The following is a 17,391-nucleotide window of genomic DNA, read 5'->3' as shown; positions in this document are numbered from 1 at the left end:
GTGAGGATAAGGTGGAAACCTTTTGGCTCGCACTTTCTGACTTACGCTAAGGAGTTCTCTGGCATTTAGATTAGCCGTATTCGCAATTTCGTAATCGGCCCGCGGCATTTCGCTGACTAAGTTAATAGTCTCCATTTCCTTAGCTAGAACTGGCCACCGTACTAGAGCTCCATAAGAAAGTATGGGTCGCACTATAGCCAAGTACATCCACGTTAGGTACACTCTATGACATTAATGCATATTTGTTGCCTATTATTATTTTGGTTGCATAGAGGGCTACTAAGGCCCTCCATGCTCGCTTCTCAATACTTTACTTGCAAATGGTTTTGAGATCCATAAATACTTCAAGATAATTTACCTTTTGTGAGAGTTCCAATTCTGTACTTCATTCAAAGGCATCCCTACTAACCCGTATGAAAAACGACATCCGTTAAATGCCCACCACGACCCCTCTGGCAATAGTATGCACATATCAAATAAATATTATAAATAAAAGTCTTCAATAACTGTTATCTAAGACATATAATATAAAAATCAAAAATAATTGTTATTTTGGATTTATAATATAAAAATCAAAAGTAATTGTTATTTGTTTTAATTTTGCTTAAAAATTGTAAATAAAAATTTATTTCCAAATTTGAGTCTCGGTGAAAGAGGAAATCGATTGGTATGTATCACTTAGTTGTAGAACATTTCCTTCACAGTGAATTTTTCCATGACAGTTTTCATGAATAACTGTTATGTTCGGTATCTACTTTTAGGCGTTCTTCAACTGAGTATCTCTCCATAACTTAGTTTTCCAAAACTACAAACCAACTTTCTGAAAAACCAATTTAAAAAAAATCTAAACATACCAGAAATCATTGCTGTCAAAGATCTGCGATACCCTTGAATCACCCTATACTCGTATAAGTACCTCAAGGTGCTCATAGTTTTACTGGCGCTCATAAACGGATCTCATTTTAGTGTATACTAAGAAGTTTTTTGTTTTACTTTCTCCTCCTTTATATTGTCACAAATTGCTCCGCTTTATAATACCAATTAGATTTTTACTATTTATAAGAACCAAATATTTTACTAGCCTCCCATACCGCCAAACGCAAATTTGTAGACAAAATGCAAATTTTACCACATCAAATTAGACAGCCACAAAGTTGTGCATAATTTGGCTAGAATTGCACATTTCCACAATAATGTACCGCTATGCAAATTAATATTATTTTTTTCACTAACTTTCTCCTTATTCTCGCTCCTCTCTCTCTCCACCACAGGTTTCGTTGGACAAGGTATTGGCTTCACGTATCGCGAATACTTGGTCTGGTACATCCTGTTCGTGATATTTGTGCCGTATGCAATGCTGCCGTTGCCACTGAAATGGTGTGTCGTCGGCGGTACTATCACAGCCAGTTGTCATCTGGCCGTAATTACCATAATTAAAGTTAGACGGAAAGAAGTACGTACCCAGGTTAAGAGCGTACTGCTAGTTGGCGAAGGTTATAACTAAATAGCGTCTGTCCAACTATTCGACATATTGCATGCAGTGTGCTCTCTTAGTGCCCTTTGAAATATTTATTTTATTGCATAGCAAGGAAGGCTGAATGGCTGCTGCTGCGCTGCATTCATTTTATTGCGTTTTCCATTGAAATGTCAAACGTTTTTCCGCTTTTCACATACATACTTTTGTTGTTTAGTGTTGCTCTTTATTTTATATTTCTATTTGTTTTTTTTTTTTATTTTATCGTTAGCAAGCTGATTGCATTGTATTTCAAATATTCGCCAACTTCATTTTGTACACGGCAATTAATGTGGCTGGCATGTACACCAAGTATCTGACGGACCGTGGGCAGCGCCTTGCTTTCATCGAAACACACAAAGCGATGGAACATAAAAAAGAGTCGGAAAAGGAATTGCAACGAACACAAAAATTGCTGGACTCAAGTAAGTGAAAGAAAATTAGCAGTACTTTAAAAATGGTGGTTTGATTTTATAGATATATAGTTTTTAATTTTTCTTTAGCAAATATTTTTATAAACTGTAAACTTTCAAGTAGGCAATAACGTTTTATTGCAAGAAGCGTGTTATGATATAAATATCGATAAAAATATCGATAAAATATCAATAACAAAATCGATAAAAATATCGATAACAAAATCGATAAAAATTATTTTAAAATTAAACAAAACGTAATAGAATCTTCCACTTGTGCTTAATTTAAGGCTTGAACTTTCGATTACAAACCCCGAAAATACCATCTCTGCACCTTATCCCCAAGGTTACTTATAGTCATTTATCGAACAGCAAAAACTGATTTTGAAAAAAAAAAATTTAGTAGCACAATATTCTAGTATGTTTTTATTGTTCAATAAATGACTAAAAAAAAGTTGCGACCAAAGCGAGTGCAAAATGGTCTTTAGGACCTCGATTCCGCACATCTGTTCCCTTAACCAAAGACACAAAAATATTCCGGGTGGAACTAGTTGTCATACTTGAGACTGCCCCCGTCTTATTACACAGGCAATATGCCAAAATAAATATCCCCATATTTTCAGAACTTCAATCTGTTCTCAAAGCTTTAGATAGCTCCCTATTTTTTTTTTCGTGTGCTCTAACAGGGATGAGCGCCGCTCAACTGTCAGAGTGTATTTAGATTTGTTCGTTAACGGATCCACAATCTACATACTTTCTCAGACATTGTTCAATGGCATGCACCTCGGCCTGAAGTACGGACTTGCCTTGGCTCGTGCTGGTGAAAAGGAGCCCTCTGAGTTGTATGTCGTAGAATTCTGTCATTCCGGGTTTTAGGATGTTCGTTGCCCCAGTTTATTTCTTGCGGAAAAATACCTTGAAATAGCTACCACTAAAATTCAAAATATCTTCTAGAGTGCTAAAGAGTACTCAATGATCTAGCCACACCACTGACTAGGTATATAGTTTCCCTAATCTGGGTAGCTGGTCATGAGGGGAAAATGCGGACTTCCAAGCTAAAAAAAAGGAGTTCGACACCCAATTTGTTAAACTCTGACCATTCGTTGTATTCAAGAATAATGACATTGTAAAAAGTAGGCGAAATCCTGCCAGCTATTTGGAAAATTTAAAGAGAAACCATCACTCAAGGAAGTTCGGTGGCTTCAATGGCAAAGGAGCTTAATCTGCGTTCACGCTAAGTAAGAGAAACCTAAAATGGCTATGTCGAGCACTAATATGCCACTATGCTAGTAACAACAAACACCTGTTTACGCTTGGCATTTGTAGTACAGAGGTTTGCAGCTTCTGTGATGAAGATGAGGAATCAATGGAGCACCATATAACCACCTGTTCCATAGAGCATAGAGCCAGATTTTTTAAACGACCAAACGCCCTTATCACGACCAACCCTTAAATCAAATTGGAGTTTGCCAAATTGCGAAAATAAATTACTTTTACTTAGCATTTTGTTATTGTGCCGCACTTAAATATAAATAAAAGCATGCTATAAGAGGTTTTTGGTATGAGGAATCTATTTCTGGACTTATCGTTTTCCTAAAACATCCGCCAGAGCGCACAACAGTGAAAATTTTCACATTTTCTTGTGTTTTAAAATAGAAAAACGTATATATTACTTATCCTTGAAATTTTTTTCAATACAAACTACATGCATACACATTAGAGTGGTCCAATTTTTGTATGGGAAATAAATTTCATTCTAGAAAACGGGGCAGCAAATTGCATACAAATATTAAAAAAAAAATTTCAACGGACTCGTAATGAGGAAATTTTTGATGCTGTTTTTTTAACTTTTTTCAAAGATTGTTTTGAGAAAAACTTCAATAACTGGACCATAGCTATTCCGATTTCGACTTGTGCGGTATCAGTGGAAAGGTATTTTCCCACTCATTTTATTTCTGTGCAAAAAGTACTCATTTAAGCACTTCTTATCGACAAAAAGAAACATGTTTTCGCAATTTGGCAAACTCCAAATTGATTTTAGAACCATGCTTTCTTTGGAAAATTTGCTAAAAGTTACACGTAGAATCCCCCTACAATCCTATACAAATTGACCCGCCCTAATATACGTACATATATTTCATTTCATTTATGTATTTACATACATATACCTAACTTTACGAGTATACGTTAACCAACAAAAATTGTGAAAATTTCAAGGTATTCCGTATACTTTTGCATATCATCAAGTTACCTGGATTATCATTCGGAACTTTTGTCAAGAATATAAAATGAAGAAAACCAAAAGTGAAGCCGCACTTAATTTTTGTTTTACTTTGAAGTGGAACAAGAAACTTTTCCATCAACTTTTTTGAAATTTCTGTGCAAATGCGGAAAATCACCACCAAATTTCATTATGAAACTCTGGCATAACTTAAGGCACTTGTCGCCTACGCATGCGCAATAACTGTAATATATGTACATACATATGTGAATCCAACTCTTCATGCCCTAAAGTTTGCTATGCGTAGGTACGTATGTATGTATGTATGTAACATAAAGTTACAACTCGCAAAGTTTGAGTTGAAAGTTAAAATGATTAAAAAAAAGTTAATTCTTGAGAATTGAAATTATTTTGAACACAAAAGCATTCGCCGTGTATGGGTTGTGGTTTAATATTTCCCACAAATATTCACATTTTTGCCGGAATTCATATGTGGTTGTATTTTTAAAGCAGGGACTTAGTTTTATTATTGTTATTATTGTTTTTTTTTTAATTATGTTCATCTTCATTTAGTTATTAAATAAGCGACCTGCTTTTATGCCTTATTTCTTCCGCTTTTAGTACTTCCGAATATAGTGAATAATCAAATTCGCGCTGAGATGTATAAAGGCACAGATCCCACTGTCGAAACGCAATTTAATAAACTCTATGTGTATCCGATGGATAATGTTAGCATACTGTTTGCTGATATTAAGGTGAGTACGTAAAGCGAATAATTAAAGCCTAAAAATTGTTGAAAAAAAATGCAAATGCAGCTTTTAGTAAACTTTACAATTCAACCGCAACCAAAAGTTGTTCTCTGGAACTTTTTTATATTTTTCCCACGTTTTTTATTCAGTTTCCAAGTATAAAATAACCTGAAACGCACTAATCATATACCCAAGTAATCTAGTATGAAAGAAGGCGTTAAGAGCTCTTACGATTCTTATTTTGTCTTGTTTTTTTTTCTCCAACAGGGTTTCACTGAACTGGCAAGTAAAACGTCCGCCCAACAGCTTGTGAAAATTCTTAATGATCTGTTTGCTCGCTTTGATCGTATCGCCGAGGTAAGTGGCATATTTATGTATGTATGTATGTATGTGTTTCAGCCAAGGACAGTCCGTTACTTTTTCTGATATCCAAATCATTATTGGGAAGAATTTTTTTTTTTGTTAAAAATTTGGTTCTTTACTCTTTTCCATAATTGATCGCTATGATTGAGTTATTTTTTTTTTTCTTATTTTCATTTTCAAGAAAAAGAGATTTGATAAAATTTTCTACAAAAGGTTTTAGCAAACCCTTCACAGCAGAAATCTTTATCCAGAGACCTATCCAAAACAACACAACCCCGAACCACGCTCTTTTGCAGCCTATCCTCTATCTCTCTCTCTCATTATACCTCATCATCCTCATGCCACTGCGGCAATAAAAATCAGGTGTGACTTTTATTCTTATCGCGTGAATTCCGATGAAATAGTGGCCTCTAAAAAAGGAAAGAATGCGGGGCTTTTACGTTGTATTCATAAAGTGCTTCTTCATCACCCTCGATCTACCCTTGATCAGGGTTACCATGCAGTTCAGGGGTACCTAGTTTTCGTCCAACGTACCCTGAGCTGATATGATACCCATCTGTCCAAGAGTGAACCAGAGGCGGTCAACTCTTAAGTCAAGCAAACTGCCGCAAGGAAACTCTTGCCCGCTACACTGGTTGTTGCTTGGCTAAGTATTAGAATGCATATGCTTATTCGCCTTATTGACGTCACAGTTTTGCGCAGTTTTTCCGCTACTTCTTTCATGGCAACCATTTCAGCTTAAGAAACGCTAGAGAAGTCTTGAAGTCTAAACTGTAGTTGATAAAGATGTAATGGCAGAAGACCCCCGCTCCAAAATTTCCTTTAAGCATAGACCCCTCAGCCACCCCACCCCATCTAATCATCTAGTCAGGAAAAATACATATGTAAATAAATAGCTACTTACAGCCACTTTACAACCGCATTGAAATCGAAGACGAAATCCAAACTTTCATGAATTTTGTAATGCCCATACGCTGAGCTTCTTGGGCATCCGGCTGCAACAGTCATTTTGACAGCTTTCTATCTTAAGTCAAGCCCAATTACTTCGCACCATCAGAAAGATGAGGCATACACTCCCAGTTGAAGGAAAAGTTGCTTTGGAGTTCTAGTCTATTCAATTGAGTACAACTAGTTCTGTTTTACTATAATTAATTGGAAGCGACGCCGATTTCAGCAGCCTATTTATCACCAAGTTTAGATCATCTTGGATCAGATCATATGCGGTTCCTCTTTCGAGCTTCGGTTAAGATTTTAAACACGAAAAAAACACAAATCGTTTTCCGTCTTCGTTTATATTCTTCTCCCGAAGCATTACTCTCGACTCATTGGAATCACTAATCTAATGACTCCACCGGGCCTACTTTGGCTTGCTGAGTATTTAGTCAGTCCACATTGCTCTATGACACTTGCTCGTCAGTCTCTCAACATCCGTCGGTTGTCATATTTTAGTCTGCCTCTTCGCCAGCATTTACTTCATTCTTTTGGGGAATTTTGGATTGCCAGCAGTACATTTACAGTGCAAAATTGCGTATGACTCTTCCTCGCACAAAATAAGTGTTCGTCCTAATCATTCGATCACAAATTCCGCGGTTCGGCGCCTAACCCCTGCCTGCTTACCTTTGGCTAGCTGAAAGCTCCCACTCTCGATCCAAATTCGAAACGCTGTGCTACTTTCTTTTCTAACGTGATCCATGTCTTCTCTAACCGGCTTATACTCGGTCTCAGACGATGTTGCTATTAAAGTCACCGTTAGATCCACTGACCTAAAAAAGTCGATGTTAGAAAAGCGTCGCTGTTTCGCTTACTCAGAAAAGGTTAAAATGATTAATCAGCCCAAACTCTTCTTTAAATTTACTGTCAGTTTTGTAGCTAAAAGTTATCGATTCCTTCGAGAATGCAAAATAGAAAGAAAACAACAGAAAGTACATTTTATGTGATTTCTATGTACATCCAAAAAATAATCCCAAACTATATGTAAATTGAATAATTTCTTGGCTATTGAACACCTACTTGGCTATCAATTGTCCATGCAACCAATGCTTGCTCAGTTAACTATACAGCTTGTATGGATATGTACCTACACATTGCACTTTTACTTTTACTGCATCAAATGCAGTGACATTGATCCGTAGCAAATTGCGCACTTAAGTGACGGCATCATCTGTCACAGTTGACACACTGACATATGTATTTGCACGCTTTCTGTTTCGAATTTTTGCAGTTACTTGAGTGTTATACCTACGTAACTACATACATACATATGTGTACATAAAAAAGCATTACATAAATTTTGCAAAAGCAAACAACAAATGGCCAGCAAAAGCCAAAGCCAAATTGCTTAAGATCAGACAAGAATGTAAACATAAAGTTTTTTTTATTTTTACGTTTTTCCGGTTCTGCCCTGGCCATTGCCGCAATGTGTCGCTGATGTATGTACGTCTGTTGTCATTTCTACCAACAAATGCTGCTGCTTACTTTTATGATGCTACTACATACGTACATGCCCGTACGTGCTGCCTCCCCCCCTGTTACGTTCGCTTCATTTGACCGACCGCAACCGCAGGACAATCACTGTTTGCGTGTGAAACTCTTGGGCGATTGCTATTATTGTGTGTCACAGTTCGAGAGTGACAATTGGAAGACCCGGCCGGATCATGCGGTATGCAGTGTGGAGACTGGACTGCATATGATAAAGGCCATCAAGGATGTGCGACTGCATACGCATGTAAGTATGATGTTTGTTTGTATATGCACATACATATGTATGTACATATATATGTATTTGTATGTATTTTCAATTATTTTAATGTAATGGATGTGGTAAACGATTTTGTGTTGTATGAAAATACATATGTAAGAAGTGCCGTAATTTTGAGGTTGAACTTTTGAACATTGCATGAGAGCATAAAAGCAATTAGCAAAGAAAATAAAACCTAAGTAATATTCACTACGAAGCATGAAGAGATCATCAAGATAAGTTAGCGAAATACCGTTTTTCAGCTGACTTCAAAACAGCAGGAAGGTTACAAATTCATCGGCGTATTTTATTTATTTTTTGTGTATGTTACCGGCAATGTTGCCATGTTAACAGTTTTAATTGAAAATCACAGTTTTTTAGACAAGCTTAAGTTTTTTAAATTACGTTTTAGTACAAATTACAATTTTGTAAAACTTAGATTTGAAAGAATAAATTAAAACATATCTTTCGATTGTTTTTGTAAGTATTTTTTTTTTATTGAAATAGAGGCTTTGGATGTGCAACGTTCTTCTTTTGACTAAAAAGGGGCCTGGTTACAGTTTTTTGTTGGAAATTCACAGTTTTTTTTTAATATAAAATCTGGCAACACTGGTTGCACTTTGCACTACGTGAACCGTTTTCGATAATGCTTTCTTTGTCGAAAAGGTGCTACCTCAAGGTTAGTAGAAATTGGGTTGGACTTTTTCCTTAAAAATTCATTTTTTTTTAATTAATCCGAAAGGTTGTTCCAAAAGAGAAAATATACATTTTTTTAAGAGGCGAATCGAAATATCGAAAGTCTCCGCAAAGTGCCAAAAAAATTTCTAAAGTGTTCGAAAAATCTCGAAGATTTCGAAAAATCCTGAAATCATGAGACCCTGAAAAGACTAAACTCTTTGAAACCCGAAAAATCTTTTCAAAAATCCAGATAGGTTTAAGATGGCAGAGGTGCATTTAGACCTAATTTTTTATGAAAAATACTTTCTTAATTTGATATCTAATGTCAGAATCTAAAACATTTCATTTCATTCATTTCATTTTAAAAATATATATTTTTTTTAATAGGATTTTGAGGTATCTATTGACAATATTTTTTGTTTTTCGACCTACTTTTCTCAAAGTGTTTTAGTTTCATTGCGCTTCACTGAATACTGAGCTACTTATTGGGCTAAAGTATTAACGCATTGCTAATAATTCTATTAACAAAGTTACATAGAAAAATATATATATAAATTAATGCTGTCCATATGACCATTACTTGATACCCAAACCTTGAAAACTTTAAAAAGTATAAGCACTCCGTGCAATGCTCGGTCAACCTTGTACTTACTTATTAACGAGAATCAGATCTGTAATTTTTCCCATTTCCGAAATGCTGCCACTTATGGCGGGAAAATCATAATTGCTCATTGGATCACACCAATAAAATAACAATTAGTAATTTTTTCTAAGTGTAACGTCGGCTTAACCCTGCATCAATAAGGCGGCCAATTGTCCGTTAAGGACTAGTACTTCACTGGCTAAAATTTTAATGGTCACATTTGGACATTTGCTTGCATCGAAAATGTCAGCCTTCGACCAGTCCCCAAGGAACTGGCCTAGAGATAGACGAAAAGTACAGTTTGGCAGTGACAGGGTGGTGTTGTCTTACAATTCAATAAAAAAAATTAAAGAACACCACCCTGTAAATGTCCCAATCGCTTGGTCTGGCCTTGATAAAAGTGAACCTTTGAACACACATTTGCATGCGTGGCTGTAGCTCAGTGTGCAGAGATGCTTGCCACTATTTGTTAGCTTTCAGGAGGGTCCGGGTTGAAATGCCGTCAGAAGCAACATGGTTATAAAATGATAAATTTTTTTTTTTTTTTGTGTTTCCGAATTATGAAAAAGCATCTGCGAAGTGCTGAACGCAAGCTTACTCCAACGAAAAAAATCTCCAAAATTGGACTAGTCCAGGACTATCTTACGGTCAGTCACGCCAATGCTAAAAATGGCAGTTGAAACCATTGGCAGGGGAATTATGAGGGACTAGTACTCTGGTAACAATAGGGACTATCTGAGGGCTAACCTAGGGTGAGTCTGAATTGCTGCAGGGAATATATGAAAACACACACACATACATACTTATTTATTAAATGCATCCATTAACACTTTGTGTTGGGTTCGCGTGATAGTTGCACACGTGATTGCACAAAAAAAAAACTGACAGCAGGACAGTTTGGTCGTGAAAACGGTTCTTTATTGACCGGCACTTGGCTTCATTCATTGCTTTTTTTTTTGTTTTTTTTTTTGTTATGATGGCGCCAAAACAAAAACGTTTTGGGCCTCCAATATCATAAATGTGCCAAGCGATACAATAAAAGCGCGCAATAACCGTGCGAGAAAAGGTTCACATAACAACAACAGCACAGATACATATGTACATACATATGTGTGTGCATGAAAGTGGACATATTTTTTTTTTATTGTTGCCACACGAAAAGCTCGAGGTAACAGCGCCAATATTGACAATTCATTTGCATGTAAATCACTTTGAATGCATTTTGCCGCCTCAGCAGCAAACCAAAAACTCTGTTGTGTTACACACACACACACTCATATCTACACGGAAAAACAATACACTATATACATATAGTATAGTGCACTGTTGGATAACGCATGCATATTTATGGAAGTTTATACCTATATGTACATATCGAGCCCTAACCGCCAAAATAACGTAAGCGACATTTTTTCAAAATTTTCTTTTTGATGCAGAAATATTCCTATAGTATCAAGATGCATTTCTGCATCAAAAATAAAATTTTGAAAAAAATGTCGCTCACGTTATTTTGGCGTTTAGGGCTCGATATGTACATATTTGCATGTAGGTACATATGTATATAAATTACTTACAAATTGCTGCGATTTTGCGCAAGTGAAAATATATGAAATTTAATGCTTAACTGTTGCTAATAAGCAAAAATGCATTAAGGTTATAACGAAAAGCAAATATCGATGAGTATACAAAATGCTAAAAAAAAAACTTATAAATATTTCAAATTCTGCATCAACAATGTCTGCAAATTATGGCTTCAGGGTCATTGTGGTTGTGCAGGCTTTTGTAGCCACATTGCGCTTCCGTTTCATCTTCACTGGCTATTCGTGTATACACTTACATATGTATATGAAATATATTCATGTAGGATATTCTGATGTGCATACATACATACGTATGTGTGTTTTTATGATTTAGAATGCTCATACAAGAGCCACATCGACCGCAAACGCCGACAATTTAAAGGCCGTTTTACTTTGAACTACTCCGGGTGTTCCAGCTTGAAGTCGGTGTAACAGCCGCAATATTGCTCAATGGCAAGTAGCCAAAATGTACAGCGAATGTACATAAATACAGAAATTTATAAATTGTACATATGTATGTCCATTAGGGTGGTCCAAAAACAGTAAAGTCGGAATTGTAATGCTCTCACCCCCTAGGATTGTTCTATATCGAAAAAAAGTATATCGCGATTTTTTTTATTTTGAAATCAAAAAAATATTTAAAGGTCGCTCAAAGCGCTCAAAGTTTTCCATGTATTTTTTTNTGTAATGCTCTCACCCCCTAGGATTGTTCTATATCGAAAAAAAGTATATCGCGATTTTTTTTATTTTGAAATCAAAAAAATATTTAAAGGTCGCTCAAAGCGCTCAAAGTTTTCCATGTATTTTTTTTATGGGAAAAAACAACTTTTCGTAGAAATGGTATAGAATTCTTGAAAATCAATATTTTTCGTTCGGAAAATTCTGGTTCACTTCAAGAGACTTTCAATAATAATACCCAATTGTTTATTTAACCATTTTTCAATACTAACGATTTTTTTATTTTTCCGCCCGTTGCATTTTTCGGGGTTTTTATGGGGTTTTCGGCGGACCTATAAATTATAGTTGCGATGAAAAAATGGTTAAATAAACAATTGGGTATTATTACTGGGAATCTCTTGCAGATAAACAGAATTTTCCGATAGAAAAATATTGATTTTTAAGAATCATATACCGTTTCTACGAAAAAAATAAAATACATGGAAAACTTTGGGCGCTTCGAGCGACCTCTAAATATTTTTTGATTTCAAAATATAGAACAATCCTAGGGGGTTTCGCATGCATTTTTGGACCACCCTAATGTCCGTACATAAATTCGCAGGTACGTATCGTGCATACAAATACGTTGCAATCGCTTTTTTGTTTTTTTTTTTCAATGTGTTGCCTCTATTTTACTTCTCTGCAATTCGCATACAAAAGTCACAAACTCGCTTCATAAATATTCGCTTCTGCGTATTTTCGAGTTTGTTCTGTGATCCCTTTGGCCTTTGGCTGTAGTATTCATTTCACAAAAGCATAGAGTTGCTTTTCGCCGTTTTGCTTTCCATTCAAAAACCATTTTGCCTGTACGTAAATTCATGAAGAAAATCTAACTTTACTAGTCTTACTGTGAAAGTGCATACATATGTATGCTTATATATACTAGTTGAGCCCGCTGCTTAACTAATGATATATGTATAGTAACGGCTAAGCTCAAGGAGTCTGTCGGAATTCGTCCTGGAAGGGGATTGGAGTTTCTTTAGTTGTCTCATTCATTTTGACTTGTGGCTTAAAAATTCTTAGGTTAATCGCGTGTATTGATTGCTAATAATTTTCTTATATGACAGATTAGAAATTTAAAATGGCAAATTTTATTAAATAACAAACAAAATTATAATAAAATTGTATTCCATATTTTTACTGTAGTCAACGATATTTCGTTTCACTGTCAATGCTTATTAGTTCAACAATTTATATTTTTTTATCGTCAGGTTGATCTGAATATGCGCATTGGCATTCATAGCGGCTCAGTGATGTGCGGCGTTTTGGGCAATAAAAAATGGCATTTTGATGTTTGGTCCAACGATGTTATTATTGCCAATCATATGGAATCTGGCGGTATTCCTGGGTGAGTAATAAATTTAAAAATTTCTGTGTGAGTGTATGTACATAGGCATGTACATATGTATTCTTGTAAATATATGGTGCATATGTAGTATTTTTTTGTCATGGAAAAGTTTTTTTAATGTTAAAAATCGTACATTTTATCAGGCGACCAGAAAACCAACAATGACTTTTGAAATGATTTTTTTTTCGGCGTGTTGTTTCAAAGGACACCTGCTAACATGACGTGTATGAGTAACATTCAGAGGATGAGCCAAAATTTTCAATTAAAATTCGTTTATAGTTTTTAATGGATTTTTGGCATAAAATGCAATTTACATATTAGAAAAAAAAATTATTTTCCTCTTGCAGGTTTTTTCGCGTACTAATAATTAAAAAGTAGAAACATTTCTATGTATGTGTGTAAGTAGTACAAGGTATAAGTTTCTCCGTTTTCATAGGAAGCAAGAAACATTATTAAATTACTGATGGCTAAACAGGTGGATTATATTAGAAATGTTGCTTTGAAATAGTTCACCAGCACTATGCCGAACCGCAGGATTGCGCCAAGATGAGTCGACCCTAATTCTATCCTTAACCATCTCGAGAAAGTGCTGCTAGCATAATTAGCTCAAACGTTTTTTTTTTATTATTTATTAGGTGCGTTTTTCCAACAAACATAAAATAAAATGGAAAAAAATTTCAGAAAGTTTCTTTACAATTTAATGTGTGTTCCGTCACAGTACTACTACTAGGACTCGGTGAAATTAGCCTCAGGCCATTCACAACCCCACAAATGTCTTCTGATGACGCATGATCTCTGCACAAAATGAACTTAATGCATTTTTAAATAATTCCTAATCGGCCTTTACCGCCGGAAGCATCGGAAGAGGCGCTTTTTTGAAGCTGAAACATTTTGCAGTCATGTCAGGAAACATATCTACGAACCCATGGACGAGGTCTGATAACTGAGCTGACCAAATATCCATAGACCACGAAATACATTAACGGCCTTTAGGTGCTCTCGCGCGGCGACAGCTGCAATTAGAGACCCGTATTTTTCTAAAGTTACGACTTATCTGAACTGGTTGGATCAAAAGCAACCATTGCATGCCACGCAAGTGAAGGATCCCCACTTGCCGCAAACCCTATTTTCTCTCGCCCCTAAACCCCACTCAACTTTGGTCTTACTCTCTCAAAACAGCACGTTTCCTAAGCCAGCCGTTACGTATTTGATCCTGAGGAACACTCTACGATAACAACAAAAGGAACAACGAAAACTCTCAAACGATAGTTGTTTGCAGTCTGATCTGCCCATCGAAAGCAAATGACAAATTAGACCTTCTGAGATTGAGGGCACATGAGTTTTGCTCACCTGCAGCCTTTTTTCGATGTCTTTCAGTCATTGTCGAGCGAAATATTCACTCAGTTACCGGCAGTGGCTTCGATGACCGAAGGTTTGAGTGTTTTAACGGGCTTGGGACCAGGAAATACATGGTCGAAGCCAATGCTAACCAAATTTCCAAGTATTTCCGTATCACCGGGCACGCATAATAAAACGAGTTCGTTATGTTTACCAAGATAAATAGTTTAGTCGCCTCTTGCGTTGCCCAACTACTTTAGAAGTGGTTAGAAGGCTGGCCAATGCCTTTAGTGCAGCTTCATTGTCACAACAAACACAAATTATTACCTATCCGTCTATTTTGCATCAAGTAGTTCGTGGTTTTCAAATACCTCTGCTTGGAAAATCAAGGCATATGCTCCAAGAAAAAAGTCAAACTTGTTTTCATTATCTATCATGATATAGACTAAAACTTCTAACTAACAGCGCTGTTCCTATGCCAATGACAAAACTCACAGCATGACTATTGTCTTAGCCACTGCTTCTTCATAAGATTTGTAGGTTATACAAATAATAATGGCAGTTGCTATCATTAGAGCACTTAGGGCCGTTTTCTCAAGTAGCCTGTAACTTTAGAGCTCACTTTATATTTAAAGGTTGCATTAAAATTTATGATTGTCTTTAAAGTAAAGCATTTTATTATCGGTTTTAAATTGGTATACAACCAAAAAACATGAACACGTCAAAAACCGATCATTCAAATGCTTAACTTTAGACATAGCTTTATTTTTAATCCAACCTTTAAATATAAAGTGAGCTTTAAAGTTAAAAGTTACTTCAGAAAACGGCCCACAGTCCTTATCAACTTCGAAATTAATCATACGCCCTGTACTCCGCATACTACTTTAGTTTCCACATGCTACATGCGACTTACTTAAGTAAAAGAGTGCCACTTCAATTCAATAAAATATGTAGTGACAAAATAATTAAATTTTGACTTTGGCTTATTTAATTGCCTAGCATAGAAATAAAGACAATCGGTTATTGTCCTTCGCTAAATTTCCAACAGCATAGTTATGTATATCTGCCTGCACGTGTTAACAATTAGTTCAACATCAATTAGCTTCTTCTACTTTTTTCAGACGCGTACACATTTCGGAGGCCACATTGAAGTGCCTCAACGAGGCCTACGAAGTGGAGCCCGGCAACGGTGGTAGTCGTGACAATCACTTGAAAATGTTGAACATCAAAACGTATCTGATAAAACGCACTGAGCCATTAAGGTGAGTGATTAAGAGAAATTAATAAATATGCAAATAAATTAATAAAGTGCCATAAAAGAAGAAGAGTACTGAGCTGCACTGAGAGCTAAATACATTTACATTGAAATTTAAAAAAAAAAATTTTTATTCACTCACCATTGTGTGACAAAAAAATATTTATGCTTTTGTATTTGTAACATTTTGTTTCTTCTACTTATGTATTTGCGCTCGCTTGTGCGCTTTTCAGACCGAAACGTCGCTTTGGCACGCGCAGCAGTCAACATTTGGCCAACACCATTTCAAGTGCGACAGCTGCGGGTGGCAGCGATGCCAGCACCCCAACTGCCGTCACAACACCCGCCAGCATCGCTTCCAAATCCATATCCACCACAACTGGTGTGGAAGCGCAACAACAACAGCAACAGCAACAGCCACAGCCACAACCACATTTGCCCCCCAATCCTCTACCATCGCTCGCTGCGCTACAAAAGAAAAATATTTCGGTAAACTCATTGCCAAATGTAATGGAAGGTGTTGCGTTGGGTAATGGTGGACGTGCAGGTGATGGCATCAATGGGCCTAGAAGCATCGCAGGTGGCGGTAGTGATAGCGCTGGTGGCATTGGAGCTGGCGATACAACTGGCTTGTCGACTGTTTCATCGCCTACAACGCTGACTGCGCCTACAGTGGTCGATCAACAGCCGCCGCTAAAATTGAACGGCACTGCAGCGAGTGCTCAGAACCTGACCAGCACAATTGACCCGAAAGCATTGATTATTGAGGATGAACCGACCACTGAATGGACGCCGGAAATTCCATTTAAAAATGTACGTACGAATTTCAATTCAAATGAATTTATGTATGTATGTATTTGTTGAAGTGTATGTGTATGCCCAGCCAGCAGAGAAACGTTAGTTTTGCCGAGACAGTGCAGTCTAGTGCCATAGTGAAGGTGCCGTGTTCGAATCCCGTCAGGCGCTTCCTTAATTTATTTTTTTTTCTTTTTGAACCATGAAAAAGTATCTGTGAAGTGCAGAAGGAAAGCGTATTGAACGGAAAATTCAATCCGAAAAATTTCAGAAAAACGCCCAAAAAAAGTATCCGTTTCACCAACAATTTTCGGTACTTGTCTGTACGTACGTTTCTGCCGCACACTTTGGTGGGAAAATGGATCGTCAAAGTATCCGATAATGGAATCGGTAAACGGACAAAAATCCGCACTTCATCCACATTTTTTTTCCTTTTTCGGATCATTTTTCGGATCGTTTTTTATTCTGGCTGGGTGGGCACGTGCAAGTGCGATATTTGATCTTTTTTGAGTGTGTGTGTGTGTGTGTGTGTATGTAAATTTTGGCTGGCTGCAATGGACTTGTTTGCCTCTACCAAAAATTGCATAGGAATTCCTACATTAATGTACTTTTATTTCGCGTATGCATGTATTAGTGCGAATCTCTGGATAACATGGCTCTTTTGCGGTGGACATTGCGAACTAGTATGACTGATTATTAGGCTCTTTGAATTCATGTTGATGAATTAGCACGAAGCGTGTGAAAGCTAAGCATTTTCGAGCAAATTGAAACCTTTGAGATGGCTTTACTGTAAAAAGGATGTACTGAGTTCAACTTGTGCAAAAATTCAGGAATTTTTGTAAAGCGAAAAACTTTTTCTAGCATGCTGGGCTGCCCACCTTTTCAGTTTTGGCTTTAATAGAGTGAAATATTTACGACTGTTTTTGTGCCCAAAAGCGTCAAGAGAATTTGATTTTACATATCGACTCCTAACCGCCAAAAAGACGTAAGCGACATTGTTTTTTATACCCGAGCGCACTTGTGCACAAGGGTATATTAATT

The 17,391-nt window shown here is 36.5% G+C and overlaps 1 protein-coding gene across 1 annotated transcript; it reads left to right on the top strand.

Moving 5' to 3' along the window:
- The first annotated feature begins 1,155 nt into the window (after nucleotides 1-1,155).
- LOC108377513 (adenylate cyclase type 8-like) lies at nucleotides 1,156-17,050 on the top strand. Its single transcript, XM_017633779.1, has 9 exons — nucleotides 1,156-1,453; nucleotides 1,746-1,938; nucleotides 4,769-4,902; nucleotides 5,164-5,253; nucleotides 7,823-7,984; nucleotides 12,826-12,962; nucleotides 15,422-15,562; nucleotides 15,789-16,368; nucleotides 16,985-17,050. Exons 1-9 carry the CDS (start codon nucleotides 1,355-1,357, stop codon nucleotides 17,048-17,050), a joined length of 1,602 nt encoding a protein of 533 aa, XP_017489268.1. The 5' UTR covers nucleotides 1,156-1,354.
- Nucleotides 17,051-17,391: the final 341 nt, after the last annotated feature.

Source organism: Rhagoletis zephyria, unplaced genomic scaffold (assembly GCF_001687245.7).
Source record: "Rhagoletis zephyria isolate East Lansing unplaced genomic scaffold, Rhagoletis_zephyria_1.1 Rzeph_scaffold_12213, whole genome shotgun sequence".
Taxonomy (NCBI): Eukaryota; Metazoa; Arthropoda; class Insecta; order Diptera; family Tephritidae; genus Rhagoletis; species Rhagoletis zephyria.
This window is presented reverse-complemented; position numbering and strand designations above follow the sequence as displayed.